This window comes from Denticeps clupeoides, chromosome 3 (genome assembly GCF_900700375.1).
Source record: "Denticeps clupeoides chromosome 3, fDenClu1.1, whole genome shotgun sequence".
NCBI classification, from domain to species: Eukaryota; Metazoa; Chordata; class Actinopteri; order Clupeiformes; family Denticipitidae; genus Denticeps; species Denticeps clupeoides.
The window spans coordinates 20660119-20681506 of record NC_041709.1 but is presented as its reverse complement, the minus strand read 5'-3'; the positions used below and the strand labels follow the sequence as shown (position 1 = coordinate 20681506).

At 43.7% G+C, this 21388-nt stretch overlaps 1 protein-coding gene across 8 annotated transcripts in view; it reads left to right on the top strand.

Moving 5' to 3' along the window:
• The window catches only part of vav2 (vav 2 guanine nucleotide exchange factor), a 152189-nt gene extending 131081 nt beyond the window's left edge, over positions 1 to 21108 (top strand). For 2 of the 8 annotated variants that reach the window (XM_028972684.1, XM_028972686.1), the window contains 21 exons: positions 2092 to 2191; positions 4814 to 4909; positions 5708 to 5776; positions 6135 to 6221; positions 7055 to 7140; positions 7239 to 7371; positions 7786 to 7800; positions 8580 to 8689; positions 8826 to 8927; positions 10176 to 10264; positions 10526 to 10539; positions 10749 to 10770; positions 11058 to 11185; positions 11277 to 11348; positions 11467 to 11528; positions 14996 to 15112; positions 15857 to 15944; positions 16067 to 16190; positions 16656 to 16742; positions 17189 to 17343; positions 19744 to 21108. In XM_028972684.1, coding sequence (XP_028828517.1) covers positions 2092 to 2191; positions 4814 to 4909; positions 5708 to 5776; positions 6135 to 6221; positions 7055 to 7140; positions 7239 to 7371; positions 7786 to 7800; positions 8580 to 8689; positions 8826 to 8927; positions 10176 to 10264; positions 10526 to 10539; positions 10749 to 10770; positions 11058 to 11185; positions 11277 to 11348; positions 11467 to 11528; positions 14996 to 15112; positions 15857 to 15944; positions 16067 to 16190; positions 16656 to 16742; positions 17189 to 17343; positions 19744 to 19791 — 1804 coding nt within the window. In that variant the 3' untranslated portion in view covers positions 19792 to 21108. The remainder of the gene's footprint in view (positions 1 to 2091; positions 2192 to 4813; positions 4910 to 5707; positions 5777 to 6134; positions 6222 to 7054; positions 7141 to 7238; positions 7372 to 7785; positions 7801 to 8579; positions 8690 to 8825; positions 8928 to 10175; positions 10265 to 10525; positions 10540 to 10748; positions 10771 to 11057; positions 11186 to 11276; positions 11349 to 11466; positions 11529 to 14995; positions 15113 to 15856; positions 15945 to 16066; positions 16191 to 16655; positions 16743 to 17188; positions 17344 to 19743) is intronic. The other 6 variants (XM_028972687.1, XM_028972688.1, XM_028972685.1 and 3 more) reach the window with 5 other exon arrangements.
• Positions 21109 to 21388: the final 280 nt, after the last annotated feature.

Sequence of the window (21388 nt, the reverse complement as noted above, 5' to 3'; positions counted from 1 at the left end):
CCAAGAGACGGGACTGCCTGGTCTATTTTGGGACTGCCTGGTCTAACAGTGGTATGAGATGTAGAGGAGCTGTCTGTGGTGCTGACCCATGGTGTTGAATGGGTTAACGTCCCCCCATGTGTGTGCCTTTCTTCTTCTGACACTGATAATTGAGTTTGACACTAGCTAATGTCTTCACATCTCACCCGGCCTCAGATCTGCCCAGGACAGGGAAAAGTGAAGAAAAGAAAAGACCTTCATGTTCAATTACATCTGTGACATTGGTGATTCGAGGTAATGGGTGACACCTGCCCCCGTATTCTCACTGAGTGGCTGGATCTGTGCGCCGTCTCCTAATTGATCAGGGCTTCCATTAATCTCCATCACGGCCGCTCTCTCTCTCTCTCTCTCTCTCTCTTTCCACCTCTCAATGTAACTGCAGATCAGACCCTAATCATCCATCTTGTTAGCCCCGGATGGGGAGGGGTCTTTACTTTTTCCAATTTGAATGGTTCTTTATTGACTGGAGATATAGGTGCAGAGCTAGATGGATTTGTTAGGCCGATTGAGAAATGTCCCTGCACAGCCCGTATTAGACTATTAAAGTGGAGCTCAGAGTTGGTCCCTCCTTCCGGGCATCGGTTGGAGCCAGAAGAGCCTCTCTCTAGAAGAACTCATACTATTTGTAGCCTTGTGATTGGATGCCTTATCAGGAGTTACCAGGGCTTGATCCTCTGCCAAGCCACCCCCATCCGTTTGGAGGAGTATTGAGCAGCAGCTTGCAGAGAGAGCGGAATTGTGCCTCAGGATTGGGATTGGTCCAGGTTGTACGTGGTACATATGGTTGTTCGAAACCGTCTTCGGGTAATCTTTAAAAAGGACCACCTCAGCCGTGACACACATCATCTCAGCGCCACAATTTTCATCAAGGCTCGTTCTGTGCACTGATTACACACTTTAATGCCAGCCTCACCCCCATGCCAGGGGCACCAGTGCCAACTGGGCTTTACAGAACTACTGACAACTGTGCCACTGGCCTACATAAATGAGTTGGAGTCTTTGAGAACTGCTTTGAACTGCTTCTAGGAAGAAGTGATCTATGTCAGCAGACCATGGGTGGACCTAATGAAAACTGTCACCTTAATCTCTACAGTCGAAATGGAAACATCTTCTCCATCATGACAAGGACCCTGTAACGAACACCCAGGGGTCAAACATACAAGCGCACAGTGAATACCAGAGGAGGCAGTTAGTGAATGAGCTAAATAGGCTTATAATGCAATTAATCAAACAGAGCGAAAACCAAAGCATGGGGGTTGTTGGCTAGTGTAAGCTTAGACATCAGTTCTTCATCAAAACATGCACAAACATCATTAAACATAGAGTCAAATCAAAATGCAGAAGCAGACGATGGAGACATGAAACAGTCTGATCTTGGACATGGTATCTCAATGCCATTTAGATCCTAACAGTGATTTGCGTTTTTATTTACGACATTTAGCAGACGTTCCTATCCAGAGTGAGATTTTGAGCCCCAGTGGCCTAGTGGATAAGACAATAGCCTCCTAAGACAGTAATCGTGGGTTCGAGTCCCAACTGGGGTGGTGAGCAGCAGAGTGGCGCAGCGGAAGCGTGTTGGGCCCATAGCCCTCTGCTAACTTCCTCTTGAGGCCACTGAGGTGCCACTGAGCAAAGCACCGTCCACATGCACTGCTCCCCATGCACCTGTCATGGCTGCCCACTGCTCACTAAGTAGAGGACACATTTCGTTGTGTGCACCGTGTGCTGTGCTGCAGTGTTTCACAATGCCAATCACTTCACTTTCACTTACAATCAGTGGTAGTGACATGAGTCTTGCAGAAAAACATTAGGGGCTATTTAGGTTAAAAATGTACATGTGACTACTTAAAACAAAGTGGGGTTTTAAACGCCGATTTTATGATCCTGTTTCCTCGGCGTGCATCACTTCGCCTCAGAGCAGGCCAGATGAGAACCACTGCACCAGAGTGTTATTTGCCCCGAGGGCTCAGTGGTTTGAGGTGTCGGTGTTTTCTGCCCTGAGGGCTTCTCACCTCCTTTTCAGGGATCTGACGGAGGTTCTCTCTCTTGCAGACTCCTCATCTACGGCCAGTATTGCAGCCACATGGAGCATGCACAGAAGACGCTGGAGGATCTTATTGCTGCAAGAGACGATGTGAGGATGAGGGTTGAGGTAGGACCACACATACATCCTTCATCTTCCGTCATGTTCCAATGCTTCATATTCATCATGTTGCAATGTTTAATACGGGGCTTATTGAACAGCAAAAGAGAGTTGACTGGTTACCATGGTCACGTTGTAGTGTTTCTTCCATTAATATGAACACATTCTTGTGAAATTGGAGGGATTATGAAAGTAGCAGAATGAGAGAACAAAGAGCAAAGCAAACCAGGCAACATCTGAAGTATCTCAAAAAAACAGGCCAGCCTTACACGGTGCCTTTATTCTGAATTCATGTCCAAACAGAAGGGACCCTTGCTGACGATCTGCTTTATTCATATGTCAGACAAACACATTTATTTTTATGCCACACTGAATTTGCAGTTTAGCAAATTCAATGATGTGTCAGGTTACCCGGCAGTGTTCAGAGTAAACACAGTACGGTTTGTGTGCCAGCTGTGAGTCGCATGCTGATTCATGCTGGCACCGATCCCCTCCTGCGAAAGTCAATGGTGTGATCCGTAGAAAAGGTGGCACTTCACCATGTTGAGTCATCTTTAGAGAGATTTTACACTGAGCCAAGTTCATTAACACCGCTGATCCGATCTTAAGATCCTTTTCATTTGTTTCAGATTGTCGTAATGACAATTCAGGGCTTTAAACTGAAAGACTGTACAGGCCAAAATGTGTTTTCTTTATTTTCATGACCATTTACATTCTCACTGAAGGCATCAAAACTGTGAATGAACACACGTGGAGTTATGTGGCATTATAAATACATACTACTTTGATGTAAAACAGTGAAGCAGTGGTACAAAACTGTGTTAAAACTTAATTTACCGGGCACGGACACGACAAATCAGGATACATTTACACACATGAACACTGATGCAGGTAATCAGTGCGACATCAGACAAAACACAAAACTCTGGACCCGGAGCACCCAAGAAAGTCCGGATTTTATCAAATAATCAAATAAGATTATGCAGGGAAAATTACACTTGCATGTAGTGTTCAAACGTAGAGCAAATTCATCCTTTTTGGCAGCAGACATGAAATGTCTAAATGCGATGGCTAAATGTTACTATTTAACAATAGTAAAAAATTCATCCATGTCTTTGTGAGGACCTTGGGTCACAGCTGTGTAACAAATGTGCATCCACTTCCATTAAACCAAACCCTATCCCTAAACCACACACACACACACACTCACACTCACAGATGCCCTCACGTTGCTACTCTCGCAGGGACTCTTTCAGCAGGTCAGCTCATTAAATCCTTTTGCATATGCGTGCATGCACACACACTCACACACACATAGACGCACGCACACACAGACTAAAAATTAAACAGTTGGCTAAAACTCACGTACAAACACTCAATGCATTATGATCTAGCACCATACTACACTGTATTATGCGTGTGTGTGTGTGTGTGTATATAAAGCCTGCACATTTCCATGAAACACAGTCCAGTGCAACCTGAGCCTGAGCCCCCAGTCTTCAACGACAGCGAAATTATCCTCAATTCCCTGCCACTTGTGTCTGACTTTGTATCTGGGGCACAATGCAGTGCGTTTAAGCGAGACCGTTTCAGACAGCAAATATGAGAGCGAATGGCCCCTTTAATGCAGATTAGCATCAACATCCCCGTCGCCTCTGCTGCTTACTCACGCGTCGGTCCTGATGAAGGCTCGATAGCCATCCTCTCCCTCTGCATGTCAGCGCTGAGAACACCCTTCCTCCCGCAGCGTGCGACAAATAATCAGAGAGATTACTGGGCAGATTACTGTTAAAACTCAAATGTCCGTAGAGCTACTGCGTGATCTAGGTTCTATTTAACAGGGATTACGTGCCGCTTTTGATGACTTCCAGCTTCATGATAAGCTTGTTTGATCTCAGTACTTCCAGGCATTCAAGGTCAATTATCAACCCTTTCATAAGCATCTCCGAGAAGCTTTCACTAAAGGCAAGTAGTGGTTCCTCTGATCTGAGGAATCTGTCATGAACATGCAGCTACAAGGCAGCATGGTGACTGGTTCTCAGCTCTACCCCATTTCCTCCAACCACAGACCAGTTGAAACCATCAGTAGCATTTAGAAATGGACGAATTGTTAGTTTAATGGTTTTAGCAGTTGTAAAGAAGTAGACCTCGTTTCACAGACAACATGAAAATACAGAATAGTGCCACACTGAGCCAGTGGTGGTCGGTGTCAGGTTTGGATGACACACAGCACAGCGTTTTCAGAAATTCTCACCCTGCGTGAGTGTGAAATGGTGTTTTTTTTAGCTGACTCTGAGGGTGATTTCTGAAATCAGCTGAACTCCTCCTCACTGAATATATAAATCTTCACGAACCAAAATCATTTTCAGCGGTAAAGAGGACGAACTCTCGCAGGTTTGCAGCAATAGTGATTAATATTGTAATACACAAATAAAGAAAAAATAATCGTACAATTTGTTTTGTAATTTGTACATATTGCCTTGCCATTGATGTTTTTCACCAGACTTCAATTCATAGCAGAATTGTGAGCTGAAGAAAGTACCAAACTTACAGCTCTTGGACGAATTTCCATACTGTTAATGATGCATTGTTATGATTATGTTGTGGTAATGTTGTGTAACGGGTCTGTAGGAGTGCACGGTGAAGGTCCAGGAAGGAAAATTCAAACTGCAGGATCTGCTGGTGGTGCCGATGCAGAGGGTCCTCAAATACCACCTACTGCTGAAGGTGAGAGTACACACAAACACACACACACACACACACATACACTCTACCTGAACCTGAAAGATTGTATACTGGTTAAGCTGAGCAGAGACGGATACACAGAATCCGCCATCATCATCTACCTCCGGTTTCACTTACTCAAATACACACACACACACACACACACACACCATACATGCCCACAGACATCCATGCCATGTGTTGAAAAGGGTTACACATACAGTAGCCTAACTGTCGGTGTTTGGCCTCAAACCAGAAGCCCCTTCATTCGTAACTGGGTATGAGTCTAACCATTAACCCAATTACCTCAAGGGATTGTGGGAAATGCAACTGCCAAATACTGCTGCCTCGTCTCATTCCTCTTGAGCAATGCACGTGCCAGCACCACCAGCATGTTATGGGACTGCTCCCAGATGTATTAAATATGACCTGAAAATGACCTAAATGGGATCTAAATACGATCCAGCAGTGTGGGGATTGTAACAGAACCCGGACATCTGGCGCGGTTCTCTGTGAGGCCTGGAACTGTCTCTTTGTGTTAGAGAGGTCTGTGCCTGCAGACAAATCTCTCACCATTGTGCTCGCTTGTTGTGTTCTTCTTCATTCCGACACTACACACGCTAGTGCGCACACTCACATGCAGACACTACTCACACCCGCATGCTTAGGCGCTGGAACTCTGGATACTCGTGTGGATCGCTCGTAAAACACACACGTGCGTTCGGTACACCATGGCTGTGTGTGTTTTTTGTGTGTATTTAATTGTCTAAAAGTTCATGTGTGTCTGTGTGTTCATTACAGGAGCTGCTGAGCCACTCAACAGACCGTCCAGAAAGGCAGCAGCTGAAAGAGGCACTGGAGGCCATGCAGGTATCCTGGGCACCTTCTCTGATCCACGTTTCTCCTGAAACATGCATCTGGTTGTCGGAACAGCTTCTAAATACTAAATTTTCTTCAAAAATAAAAAAGTTCTTTCAACTTCACGCCTATGCCACAACTTCAGGGAACATAAAAAATGCTTCGTAGCCGGTTGCCTTAAATTTTTAGGCTTTCCCAACTTTATATAAAAATGTTCTTTACAGCGGTGAAACGTTCTTTTATAATCTTGAATCTCACGCATAATATATAAGATAATATATTGTACTCCGCGCAGGCACCCATTAGCGCCGCCTTTCAAACCTGAAACATGACTGCTGTGTCAGTTGCTCCGCTCTGACTGTCTCTCCAGGACCTGGCCATGTACATCAACGAAGTCAAGAGAGACAACGAGACCCTGAAGAAAATCAGCGAGTTCCAGAGCTCAATAGAGAACCTGGTAAATAATTAAACCTCGCAGTGGCAACGCATTAAAACACCTGCAGTGCAGACACAGCGTGCGGTGAAGTGTAAGACTAGGGTATGCTAAGAATGCGTATAAGTGAAGTGCTTTTGTGCAACAATTGCAAGGTACAAACTACCAGAAAATGGCAAATCCATAGCGACCTTAACTGAGCTATAGACAAATGATAAAAGGCTTGATATGTTGCGGACACATAAGATGCAGCGCTTTCGAACTCTACTAATGGCGTATTAAAGCTCACAGTACCTGCCATATTATGCCCCGCAGCGCTTGCATATTAGATCCAGCCCTAAAAATAAAGACTGCAGCTGTTACGCATTTGATCCTGGAGTGCCGGGGAATGGAAATTGAGAATATTATTAATACCCGCAGCATTGATCATAGTGAGTGGTGTGCGATGGTGGTTTTACTGATTATACGCGGCAGATCTTACGCAATGATGCCGGTAAACGCAGTCCCGCTCTGTCCATTTGGAGACGCCGTTGTCCCTGAATTATACAACATCAGTTAGCAGTTGACTTTGCATCGAGAAACATTCTTTACTCGAGTCTGGAAAATGACAGATTATCACACATCCAGGACTATGTATTACACTAGCTCAATAATACTCTGACAAAATACTGGAGCTCTGAAGGTTGGCTGTGGTATCTGGTGTCAAGCGATCAGTAGCAGATCCTTTGGACCACTTTTAGTAGCTCCTGACGACTGTGTGTGTGTATGTGTTTTCATAGATACATGCTGCATCATCAATTTGATTGCATAAAGTAAAACGGTTCGCTTAAGCACATGCTCATTTGTTTTCCCGACAGCAGGTAAAACTTGAGGAGTATGGCAGGCCAAAGATCGATGGAGAGCTGAAGGTGTCTTCTATAGTCAACCGCACCAAACAGGACCGGTGAGGGAGGCCTTATCGCCCTACTCTTCTTTTGTTGAATTCTTGTCGTGCGGTTGTGTGAATATGCCTCGTTCATGGTTACCAACTTCTGCCCGAAGGTATATATTCCTCTTCGACAAGGTGGTTATCGTGTGCAAGCGGAAAGGCTACAACTACGAGCTCAAAGAGATCGTGGAGCTGCAGTACTACAAGATGTCTGACGACCCCATGAACAACCGAGACATGAAGAAGGTGAGAGGACGGGACAAATTCCCTCAGCAAGTTCGCCACTACTTGCTTGTGTAAAAATATATGTAAAAATTAAAAATTGAAACAACACAGCAAACAGACCTAGGTTTGTGGAATGCTCCAGCGATGCTTGGTATGAGGGTGTTTAACATATCGGCCGTGGTTATATTTAAACGCTGATGCATTATGGGGCTGCTTTTATGCACATGTGTCCTTGAGGGGAAAGCATGGTGAACGCCATGGGCTGCAGTGGGCGATGCATAATTCACTCAGGATGGGGACGGGAACGCCTTTCCTTTAAGACTAACATGCTGGGACTGTATGAGTGTGTGTGGGTGGGGGCGGGAACGTGATTGTGATGACCTGCATGTCTAACGGGTTCTCTCTGGTGTCTGTTTCTCTTTGCATGCCCGCCAGTCGAGTGGAAAAATGGTAAGCCTTGTTAATGTTTCTGTGTCGTTGAATCGGTGGCTGTGACTGTCCCATCTGCCCTGTTTTGATCAGTTTTATTTTCCACTGCTGTTGCCGGGCTTGCAGATGGCTGTGTGTTCTAATGACCAGGAGAGAAGAGGGTTCATCAATCTTTTTAAGAAAAATTAAATAGTTTAACTGGGCCAAATATAAGATATATATACAAAATTGATTGTCTTGACAAAAAAAGTTTTTGGAAATATTTTTTTAAATAATCTCCAAAAAAAGGGGGGTCATTGTTACAACCACCTGGTTCAGGGTGGAGCAACACTTCCCAGTGATGGGAAGACCACACAAGTGTACTTTACCACTGAAGTTTATTTTAAAAAATTAATCATGTTTTAACGTGAGGTAAAAAAAACAAGGTGGGAAAAGTCGCCTCCTCACCTTTATTCAAGGCCCCGCCCATTCTTCTGTCTCGCACCTGCCAACCCTTTCCCAGTGTAAGGGACGTCCACCTGCTGGCCACTGTAGGAAAAGACATGGGGAAAGACAAAAATCAAAAAGAAAGCAGGGCAGAATTAATGGCCAGACGTTACAAGGACGTCATTGTCATCTTACACTTGGGATTGTTTTATATTCGGGCCAGTATGGTATTTATCATTTCATCTCATTCTGTGCATTTAAATCTCCTGCTATTTATTTTCTCTTTTTTCCTCTGTATGTGGCCTCCTTTAACGTCCTACACCATCCCCTTCATTTCCACATCCTCTCACAACTCTATTTCTGTCTTTGTGCAGTGGTCGTATGGCTTCTACCTCATCCACCTGCAGGGAAAGCAGGGTTTCCAGTTTTTCTGTAAGACGGAGGAGACCAAGAGGAAGTGGATGGAACAATTTGAGATGGCCATGTGAGTTGCAAGGCAAAGATTGCTCAGAAGCAGGCCAGACTAAAACATTTTAGGACTGGAATATGGCCAGTGCGTCTTTAATTAATATGTCAGTGGCTGTGCACATGTGAAGTTTTGTGCATTTTCCTGGTTTCAGGTCAAACATTAAGCCAGAGAGAGCTACAGCCAACCAGCACAACTTCCAAATGCACACGTTTGAAAAGAACACCAACTGCAGAGCCTGTAAGATGCTGCTGAGGTAGGTTATACACGTAGCTTAACAATTCACACACACACAATGCTGGGTGATACCCCAGTTTCCCTGTTACTGAGCTGAGCTCCTGATGGGCTTGAGTGACCCACATAAATCTTCAGATCTGACCCACATTCATTACACTTCTGACTTCTGTACTCGCACAACCCAGAACTCACACAACCAATTTAGACTGTAATTAGTGTACTTTACATCCACTGCACCTTCAAACACGCAGGTTGTCCCTTTAATTATATCAAATAACTGTTCCTGTACTGTAGTCATTATGAAGATTCTGCAGTTCCCATACACTGTATTTCACTCACGACTGTATCCCTGCTTAACTGCATTCACACTGCTGAACAATGCTAACAGCATTCACACTGCTGAACAATTTTGCACAATTAATTGTGATTAATTCTTCGGTCAGATATTTTCATCTGTTCGCGTCCGATTTCCATTTTCTCCAAAAAAAAAAAAAAAGACGCGTCCAGATGCAGCAGGCTGCAAGCGCATTGCCATCATGTTCCAATGCCTCGGAACAATTACCATGTTAATTTTGACAGTCCTACTTAATAATGCACTCTTAAACTTGCATAACGGATTTGTGATTTACTATTGTACCGAGTAGCATACTTTCTGAAATCGTTCTGGGCTTACAGCAGGCTATGTCTGCCATCGTACTGTGAAAACATAGTACTTAATTCAATGTACAAACTAACCCACAAATTCAGAGTCCTGCAAATTGCTAAAATTGCTGCAAAATGACCCTTATTTATTGTGTGTATTGATCATTATTGCTGTGCAATATTGTGTTGTTTTGCTGCTTTACCATGTTTAGACATGACCATTTGTTATACTGAGTGTTGCACTCAGATAGTTATTTCTTATAGAAAGTAACTGTGACAGTATTGTTTATGAGACTGTATATTGATATTTATGGGTTTATTTAATTTTTTTGTTGGCTGTGTACTGTAAGTCATCAGCATTATGTGTTTGTCATAAACCGTAGTCAGGGAGCTGTACTGGCTGCTGAACTGTAGATTGGTAGTAATTTGTATCAGTCAATAGCTCGGGGGGGTGGGGGGTGGCATTTGGATCAATAGTACACCCCGAGGGCAATGATATACAGTTCCGCCACTGGCTGGAGTCCAAGCTCTGATTGGCCCGGAGGACGGCTGAGGTCTGCGTTCCAATTGGTCCATAGCCTGCGGGAATGCAGAGAACCCTGATGCTGTGCTCTTCACCCTGCAGGGGCATCTTCTACCAGGGTTACTACTGCCCGCGATGTGGCACCGGGGCCCACAAAGAGTGTCTGGAGATCATCACCATCTGCAGAATCAGTACGCAAAACCACTGACACATGATTCACTTACACCAAGGACGTTCAGGATTTACGAGAGCATGCGTTTTCCAGATTAGTCATAAGTCAGCAGCAGTGCTTAATGTCTTGTGAATTCACCTTTTCTCTTAAACAGCACTTTATGGCGGTCAGGATTTTAAACGTATCAACTTCAACATGTTACAGTATAATGAAAATGATCTGTGATGCTTAACACACGCTTTTTTCTCTCTCTTTCTTTCTCTGGGTCTAATAATAACAGATCCCCACGATTCGGTGAGTGCAATTAGCTCAAATGACTCATTAACCTCTAACCAAGCGTCTTAGAGATGAATTAGAGTTTGGTGGATTTAAAGTTTCCTCCCACGGACGGGTATATTTGTGGTTTGGTGCTGTGAGTTTTAACCGAGTTCCGGTTACTCATATTAGATGTCTCGTCACACAGCATGAGTGATGTTTTTTTTTTTTGTTTTTTTTTTATATAGGAATCTGGACTGCCTGCCTCAGGTTAGTGTTGCCTTATGTCTTATCCCGGTTGACTACATCATTGCTGGTGTTACGCTGGTACTCTTCAGACACGCTCACAGTTTCACTGCAGGGCACACGCTTGTGCTGGAATCAAATGCCGCTCCACTGAGTGATGAGTGTGTGTGAAGATGTTGGTTAGCAAAGCTCTCTGCTGCCATCTAGTTAAATTAAGCATGCACCACAGCTTTACATTCCTTTTCTTCGCATTTTTGATGATTGATGACAAAACTTTAACGTGTGTGTGTGTGTGTGCTCATTTTGATTAGGCCCAAAGTTGGTGGCCCTGAGGAACTACCATGGCACACCTTCCCCACCAGGAAAACCCCCCCTCTCCTTCCAGACCGGTGATGTGATTGAATTGTTGAAAGGAGACCCCGACACTTTGTGGTGGGAGGTACACTCACTTCAAACCAATCACAGAATTATCACCGTCACTTAATTCTTTTTCAACATTCGCATATTTATGTGTGTCTATGTGTGTATAGGGAAGACTACTTCAGAGCCAGAAGACTGGTTATTTCCCCAGTTCCAGTGTGAAACCGTGTCTGGACCCAAAGGTTTGTCATTCTGACACTACATTTCATTTTAAAGTCCCACAATCGAGAAAAACGAGACTTTACTGTACCACGTGTCTGAAGATGTATCAGGTGATTCTGCCTGTTTTTCTGCCCGCAGCCTTTTCAGTCAATTGCCAGCCGATCGACATCAAGAGAGGCAGATTACTGTGTTTATCCCTGGTATGATACCGCAATAACACACGCAATAACCTCACTTACAGGTCTTACCGACATATCACACACCATGCTAACACACCATGCTAACGTAACATTACACACCAACACACCATGCACTATACAAACACACCACAAAACCTCCTCACTAACAACCCACACTAACACACCATGCTAACGCGCTTCTCCGTAACATTACACACCAACACACCATACACTATACAAACACACCACAAAAACACTAACAACCCACACTAACACACCATGCTAACGCGCTTCTCCGTAACATTACACACCAACACACCATACACTATACAAACACACCACAAAAACTCCTCACTAACCCACACTAACACACCATGCTAACGCGCTTCTCCGTAACATTACACAACAACACACCATACATTATACAAACACACCACAAAAACACTAACAACCCACACTAACACACCATGCTAACGCGCTTCTCCCTAACATTACACACCGACACACCATACACTATACAAACACACCACAAAAACTCCTCACTAACAACCCACACTAACACATCATGCTAACGCACTTCTCCCTAACATTACACACCAACACAACATGCACTATACAAACACACCACAAAAACTCCTCACTAACACACCATGTGTCACGACTACGGACTGACGGGGGAAGGAAGCGCAGAGGTGTGACATGCTGGGAACAGGGTTTTATTATAAAATAAAGAATAAACACAAATAAACAATGGCGCGGTGGCCGAAAACAATTTAACTTAAAGAACATAAACGAACCCGCAGGCGTGTGGCGATTGCCAGAACTCAAAACATACACACATACACTAACGGAAGTCAAGTTCATGACTGATTTCACGAAAATGCGAAGGGGCGGAAATCTCCGGGTGTTATGCATTGTCAGTATGGGTACAGGTGATGAGCCCAGCTGCAGTCAATCCTAACACCATGCTAACGCACTTCTCCCTAACATAACACACCATGCACTATACAAACACACCACAAAAACTCCTCACTAACCCACACTAACACACCATGCTAACGCGCTTCTCCCTAACATAACACACCATGCACTATACAAAAACACCACAAAAACTCCTCACTAACCCACACTAACACACCATGCTAACGCACTTCTCCCTAACATAACACACCATGCACTATACAAACACACCACAAAAACTCCTCACGAACAACCCACACTAACACACCATGCTAACGCGCTTCTCCCTAACATTACACACCGACACACCATACACTATACAAACACACCACAAAACCTCCTCACTAACAACCCACACTAACACACCATGCTAACGCACTTCTCCCTAACATTACACACCAACACACCATACACTATACACACACACCACAAAAACACTAACAACCCACACTAACACACCATGCTAACGCGCTTCTCCGTAACATTACACACCGACACACCATACACTATACAAACACACCACAAAAACACTAACAACCCACACTAACACACCATGCTAACGCGCTTCTCCGTAACATTACACACCAACACACCATACACTATACACACACACCACAAAAACACTAACAACCCACACTAACACACCATGCTAACGCGCTTCTCCGTAACATTACACACCGACACACCATACACTATACAAACACACCACAAAAACTCCTCACTAACAACCCACACTAACACATCATGCTAACGCACTTCTCCCTAACATTACACACCAACACAACATGCACTATACAAACACACCACAAAAACTCCTCACTAACACACCATGTGTCACGACTACGGACTGACGGGGGAAGGAAGCGCAGAGGTGTGACATGCTGGGAACAGGGTTTTATTATAAAATAAAGAATAAACACAAATAAACAATGGCGCGGTGGCCGAAAACAATTTAACTTAAAGAACATAAACGAACCCGCAGGCGTGTGGCGATTGCCAGAACTCAAAACATACACACATACACTAACGGAAGTCAAGTTCATGACTGATTTCACGAAAATGCGAAGGGGCGGAAATCTCCGGGTGTTATGCATTGTCAGTATGGGTACAGGTGATGAGCCCAGCTGCAGTCAATCCTAACACCATGCTAACGCACTTCTCCCTAACATAACACACCATGCACTATACAAACACACCACAAAAACTCCTCACTAACCCACACTAACACACCATGCTAACGCACTTCTCCCTAACATAACACACCATGCACTATACAAACACACCACAAAAACTCCTCACGAACAACCCACACTAACACACCATGCTAACGCGCTTCTCCGTAACATTACACACCAACACACCATACACTATACAAACACACCACAAAAACTCCTCACTAACCCACACTAACACACCATGCTAACGCGCTTCTCCGTAACATTACACACCAACACACCATACACTATACAAACACACCACAAAAACACTAACAACCCACACTAACACACCATGCTAACGCGCTTCTCCGTAACATTACACACCGACACACCATACACTATACAAACACACCACAAAAACTCCTCACTAACAACCCACACTAACACATCATGCTAACGCACTTCTCCCTAACATTACACACCAACACACCATACACTATACAAACACACCACAAAAACTCCTCACTAACCCACACTAACACACCATGCTAACGCGCTTCTCCGTAACATTACACACCAACACACCATACATTATACAAACACACCACAAAAACACTAACAACCCACACTAACACACCATGCTAACGCGCTTCTCCCTAACATAACACACCAACACACCATACACCATACAAACACACCACAAAAATTCCTCACTAACAACCCACACTAACACACCATGCTAACACAACACACACTAGACCAACACAGTACACTGAGACCACATCTACACTATCACTCAAACTTTCACTACCATTATAGAATCAAACTGAAGACACTGGACTATACAATAACATGTGAGGTTATGTAATTAACAACAAATAGCAAACAAGGCAAAAAGTTTCTAATTTGTGTATCTCCAAATCAGGGAGCATTTCACCCTCTTGGCTTAAGTTTGACAACAGGGATGGGGGGTCCCAACAGTCCTGAAGGTTTATTATGCTGAACACTTTCTTATCATTCACTCATGTTAATGAGCATCTTATGAAGCAGCTTTTGATGATGACAATAGTAAACAAAGCAGCAGTAAAAAAGGGAGGCGATTCAACATCATACTTCACTTTCTTCTGATACAACATATGCTGAACGTGTTTCTTGCATTGGATTCTTCAAATTAATGTCCATAATCGCTACAGAGTAGGTTCATCCAAACTTTTGACTTGTAGTTTACACTTCACACTAATACACAACACCGCTCTTACAGTCTGTCAGTAGTTTAGCCTGTTATTAATTTCAAATGGCCATGTCTACATCGGTACCTACCAGTCATGGTGCTTTGTGCTGACATGTCTAAATCACTTGTTGTTATTACAGGTTTGCGGGGAACATGGAACGTCAGCAGGCAGACAACCTGTTGAAGTCCCACAGCAGCGGGACCTACCTTATCCGAGAGAGGACGGCCGAGGCAGAGCGCTTTGCCATCAGCATCAAGTGAGTGTGAACTTAATGAAGTTGTGGTCATCGGGTGAAATCAGATATGGTTACCTTCCTCGGCCGCCACTCCTCCTCCTCACTGCTGCTGCTCCTATATGGAGGAAATACAGAGGACAGTAAATCAAGAGTAGCACAAATCATCATCAAATTAATTGTTAACTCTTAATGACCGTCACCCAGAAAATCATGTTCCTCTTCTTCATCTTGTCCAGCTGTATAGCATTAGAAATGACAAACTAGACTTCCTCTCCATCCATCTCCATTAACAGTGGTAGTGTTGAGGGCTGCAGGGGTAAATACATATGAATCGTTGTCTAAAATCTTTACTCTTCCCCCTGGTATTTAGTGGAGCAAGTCACTAATTGCAGGGACAATGTCTTCACTAGGCGACCACGCCTAGATGAAAGTGAAAGTGAAGTGATTGTCCTTGCACAGCACACGGCATTACAACAAAATGTGTCCTCTGCTTTTAACCATCACCCTTGGTGAGCAGTGGGCAGCCATGACAGGTGCCCAGGGAGCAGTGTGTGGGGATGGTGCTTTAGTCAGTGGCACCTTGGTGGTTTGGGATTCAAACTGCAAACCTTCCTATTATGGGTCCGCTCCCTTACTGGCCAAGAGTAGTACACAGACTACAGTTCAAGCAAAGTTAAAACGCTAGAATGTGTAGGACATTTCGTGTTTGTTTTATTCTCAACAATCAGATTGTTTCTTTGCTGAAATCACTTTTTTTCTGTCTAGGTTCAATGATGAAGTAAAGCACATTAAAGTGATAGAGAAGGACAACTGGATCCATATCACAGAGGCTAAGAAATTTGAGAGCCTCTTGGTAAGTAATCAAATAATCATGAAGGGTTTCCTCTACAAAAAACACAGAGAATGAACACGGCTGAACAAAGATGAGCCGTTTATCTCATCTTAATGACTTTTGTTGTTGCGCGCCCCCTGCAGGAGCTGGTTGAGTATTACCAGTCTCACTCTCTGAAGGAGAGCTTTAAACTGCTGGACACGACGCTGCGCTACCCCTACAAATCCCGAGAACGATCCATCACCAGGTCGAGCTCACGCTCTCCAGGTAACTTCCACCCAAGCAGTGGTCAAACTGTCAAATTTTCTCGGATTTCCTGACTACCGACATATGGCATGCTCTAGTCTAAACTCTGTTCAGGAGGTAGGAGGTGCAGCTGCTATGTGAAGCTGAATATAGGCTGAAGCAGCCTGGTCTGTGGTGTAGAAGGCTGCATTCTGAGATCTGAGTCTGGTCCTCTAGTAACTTCTAGGTCTGAGACCTTTCAGTGTGCCTTCGGTTCAACATTGCTAAACACGTTCACACACATTTGCATGATTAAGTATATGTTTGAGAGGACCTATGGTAATGACAGTGTTTTAAATGTGTAAAACCTCAATGGTATATTTTAGTTCATATTTTATTAATAAGCATTTTTCAAGCAAGCTCAATAAGATATAATTGCAAGAAGACTCTTTTTTTCCTTTCTCTCTCTGGTCTCTCTATTTCTATTCGTCCCTGTTTTCCTCTCAGCAGCCTCCTGTGCTTCCTACAATTTCTCCTTCCTCAGTCCTCAGGGCCTCAACTTCACCTCTCAGAGCTCTGCCCCCTTCTGGTCAGGTATTCTCTACCTTTCTCTAGTCTCTACCTTTCTCATCTCTTTTCATCCTCCCTTCCTTTGTCAGCATGTCACATGCAGTGGGGGCAGCGGTGGCCTAGCGGTTAAGGAAGCGGCCCCGTAATCATAAGTTCGCCGGTGGTAATATAATGTTACCAGGTGTCACTGAGCAAAGCACCGTCCCCACACACTGCTCCCCGGGCGCCTGTCATGGCTGCCCACTGCTCACCAAGTGTGATGGTTAAAAGCAGAGGACACATTATGTTGTGTCAACTGTGTGCTGTGCTGTGTATCGCAATGTCAATCACTTTCACTTTCACATGCACAAACCACATATTTTGCTATGTCATGTTTTTATTTCACTGTCTGCGTGCCCATATTTGTATATGATTTAACAATGGCAAGTGCAAAGTCATTTCGCTATGCGTGTGTTTTGTGCACTCTGCAGTATTCACCCCGCGTGTGGTCAGTACGGCGGTAGCGCGGTACAACTTTGCCGCGCGGGACATGAGGGAGCTCTCGCTGAGGGAGGGAGACGTGGTGAAAATCTACAGCAAGATTGGAGGAGACCAGGGCTGGTGGAAAGGAGAGACCAATGGCAGGGTGAGAAAACAGAGAGAATGACTGTCACACTGCTTCTCCTCTCACTGTAAGCCTGCCTGCTGGAACAGAGAGCTGGGGAGGCCAAGCTTGTAAAAATCTAGACAGGGAGTGCGATTCTACATTTAACTTTACATTTAACCATATAGATATTGATTCACTTAAACAATAAAGCTAGTGTTGCGTCTTATATGTCGAAGAAATTAATGTCATGCATGACATGCAAGTAATTGATTTATGTTATGATGACCTGTTACTTTCAAAAGTGAAAATTTTATATATGCTACCATTAAGAAGTTCAGTGTCATTTAGAAATGTCCTATTTTTTTTTTGCCCATTAAAATAACCTCAAACGAATCAAAACTCCAGTCTATACATTGTTCATGAATGGTGTCTAATGAATGGAATGAAGAGAGGAACATTATCAGAAACAAATAGAGTTTCAATGGAATGATGTTCATTTACCCAATTCTGTCACTTTAAAAGCTTCATTAGGAAAATCGTTTCAACGATTTTAGTGGAGTTCAGTTTCACTGAATAAGATACAAACCGACCTTCATCACACTAGCTATCTGGTGCATCAGCAACCACTATTTCTTACTTTATCACACACTACTTCTTTCCCGGGAAAACTACAGGGAGTGCAGAATTATTAGGCAAATGAGTATTTTGTCCACATAATCCTCTTCATGCATGTTGTCTTACTCCAAGCTGTATAGGCTCGAAAGCCTACTACCAATTAAGCATATTAGGTGATGTGCATCTCTGTAATGAGAAGGGGTGTGGTCTAATGACATCAACACCCTATATCAGGTGTGCATAATTATTAGGCAACTTCCTTTCCTTTGGCAAAATGGGTCAAAAGAAGGACTTGACAGGCTCAGAAAAGTCAAAAATAGTGAGATAACTTGCAGAGGGATGCAGCACTCTTAAAATTGCAAAGCTTCTGAAGCGTGATCATCGAACAATCAAGCGTTTCATTCAAAATAGTCAACAGGGTCGCAAGAAGCGACTGAGACATGAACTGAGAAAAGTCAAGCGTGCAGCTGCCAAGATGCCACTTGCCACCAGTTTGGCCATATTTCAGAGCTGCAACATCACTGGAGTGCCCAAAAGCACAAGGTGTGCAATACTCAGAGACTTGGCCAAGATAAGAAAGGCTGAAAGACGACCACCACTGAACAAGACACACAAGCTGAAACGTCAAGACTGGGCCAAGAAATATCTCAAGACTGATTTTTCTAAGGTTTTATGGACTGATGAAATGAGAGTGAGTCTTGATGGGCCAGATGGATGGGCCCGTGGCTGGATTGGTAAAGGGCAGAGAGCTCCAGTCCGACTCAGACGCCAGCAAGGTGGAGGTGGAGTACTGGTTTGGGCTGGTATCATCAAAGATGAGCTTGTGGGGCCTTTTTGGGTTGAGGATGGAGTCAAGCTCAACTCCCAGTCCTACTGCCAGTTTATGGAAGACACCTTCTTCAAGCAGTGGTACAGGAAGAAGTCTGCATCCTTCAAGAAAAACATGATTTTCATGCAGGACAATGCTCCATCACACGCGTCCAAGTACTCCACAGCGTGGCTGGCAAGAAAGGGTATAAAAGAAGAAAAACTAATGACATGGCCTCCTTGTTCACCTGATCTGAACCCCATTGAGAACCTGTGGTCCATCATCAAATGTGAGATTTTCAAGGAGGGAAAACAGTACACCTCTCTGAACAGTGTCTGGGAGGCTGTGGTTGCTGCTGCACGCAATGTTGATGGTGAACAGATCAAAACACTGACAGAATCCATGGATGGCAGGCTTTTGAATGTCCTTGCAAAGAAAGGTGGCTATATTGGTCGCTGATTTGTTTTTGTTTTGTTTTTGAATGTCAGAAATGTATATTTGTGAATGTGGAGATTGGTTATATTGGTTTCACTGGTAAAAATAAATAATTGAAATGGGTATGTATTTGTTTTTTGTTAAGTTGCCTAATAATTATGCACAGTAATAGTCACCTGCACACACAGATATCCCCCTAAAATAGCTCAAAATAAAAACAAACTAAAAACTACTTCCAAAAACATTCAGCTTTGATATTAATGAGTTTATTGGGTTCATTGTACATGTAAATGACCGTGAACCTATGAATATACAGGAATCCCCATATTGCCCTGTCCAACAACTGATTTTGGTTAAATATCTTTACCAAGTCTCTCTTATTAACAAAATAAACATATTTCTTTCTGAAAACTGAAAAAGTTGTCTTTGGATATGAGGTCAGGTTCATCTTGTTTGGGCTTCGTCTTATGACAAGTGGAACATTGTTGCTTATATGCATCTGTTTCACCCAAAATGTGTCTTGTGGCTTTCTGGTACCTCAAGAACCTCGCTTGTGACCTTTACTCTCGCTGTCTTTCCAGATTGGATGGTTTCCGTCAACATATGTGGATGAGGAAGGCGTCCAATGAGCGTCGCTCTCCAGCGGTTCTGTCCGATTAGAACGCAGAACTCTTTGCAACCACCTGGCCTCTGAGAGGAGTCTTTGGTTTCCATGGAAATTATGATATTGAGATAGATGTTTTTATTTGCTGGAAACTGATTTTACAGTTTGGATTTCTACTCCTGCCGCCTTTTCTACATTTTCCCCCCACCCTGTGGAAAAAAATCAAACAAACGTTGGTGTCCATTTCATCTCTGTAGAGAAAACTGGATGGTCAAAGTCTGCGTGTCCTTCTCCGTCTGTTGAACCTCCAACTGGGGGCTGTCTTTATGTGTTTCTTAGCCTGTGGGATGGGGAAATATGATGTATAAAGGAGTATTTATTTAAGAAAAATGTACCTATGACTTTAAAAAGAGTGTGAAATGGAAAAAGAACTGGAGTAAGTAAATAAGAGGAGGACTTTAATTTAGCTCTGACATTTTGCCTTAGTTGCGTTGGTGGGGTGAAGGGGATGAATGATTTGGGAGCACTTGGATTCTCTCTCTCTCACACATACACACACACACACACGCACACACACTCACACTCAGATAGTGAAGACGCTCACCTTTCCTGTTCATACATGCAGTGCCTTGGAAGATCTGCACCTCACCAGTTGACCAGACGTGCATCTAGCGGTGAGAAAAAAAAGTGGAGAATATTCCACAATATTCCAGAATATTCAACATGCACCAAGAACAAAAAAAAAAAACTATTTCCACAACTATTCCCACACCTCGGAAATGGGTTTTAACTTTTATAGAATTCAACACAACAGCCACTCGATTTCTTACCTGCTTGTTGGTTTTGGTGACAGTTGCGTGTCAGTTTTTGCCTTATGAGTTTGTGAACTCGTGGTGCTACAACGTTTTTTTTTCTCCTTTGGCAGGGAAAAAAAAAAAATCTCACGTTCTCCCTTCACATGCGAGTCCACATGTGTGTGAGTGTGTTTGTCTTTTTTTTTTTTTTTAACACAACCTTCACCCCCACCGCCTGAACCCGCAAAGCACTGGACTGAGGAGCGAAGACGTGTATTTAAAGATTTAGCCGACAGGAAGCCGCCTCCATCTCTCTGACATGGACCACTGTGTAGGGACCACAACCTCTGCAGGCCTTTCTTTGGCTTCTGGCATTTAAAAGCTCAGCACACATCAAGAACAGACCAGCCTTCTCCCTGCATTGTCCTTCTGTCTGGTTTCAAGGAGAAAGCCACAGCCAAAAAAAAAAAAAAAGAGTGCTGATACCAAATGTTTTCTGCTTGAGAGATAAAAAACACGCATTTTGAACCTTTCCACCATTTTCAGAGATATAGCACGTTCCAGATTGTTTCGTTCTGCGTATAGGAGCACGTCGCAGTAGAAATATTGGTTAAAAAAATGTGTACATGACCCCGATTCACCATTCGGGGACCTAGACGAGAATCGGGGGCGACAGGTGGGGAGGAGCGTGACGGGGGACTGTATTCTACAGTATAATGTATTCTACTGATTTACATCATTATAATGATGTTGTGTCCAGCGGCCAGGCTGCACAGGATGCTGTGTATGTTTGTGTGATGTTGTGTGTGTGTGTGTGTGTGTGTGTGT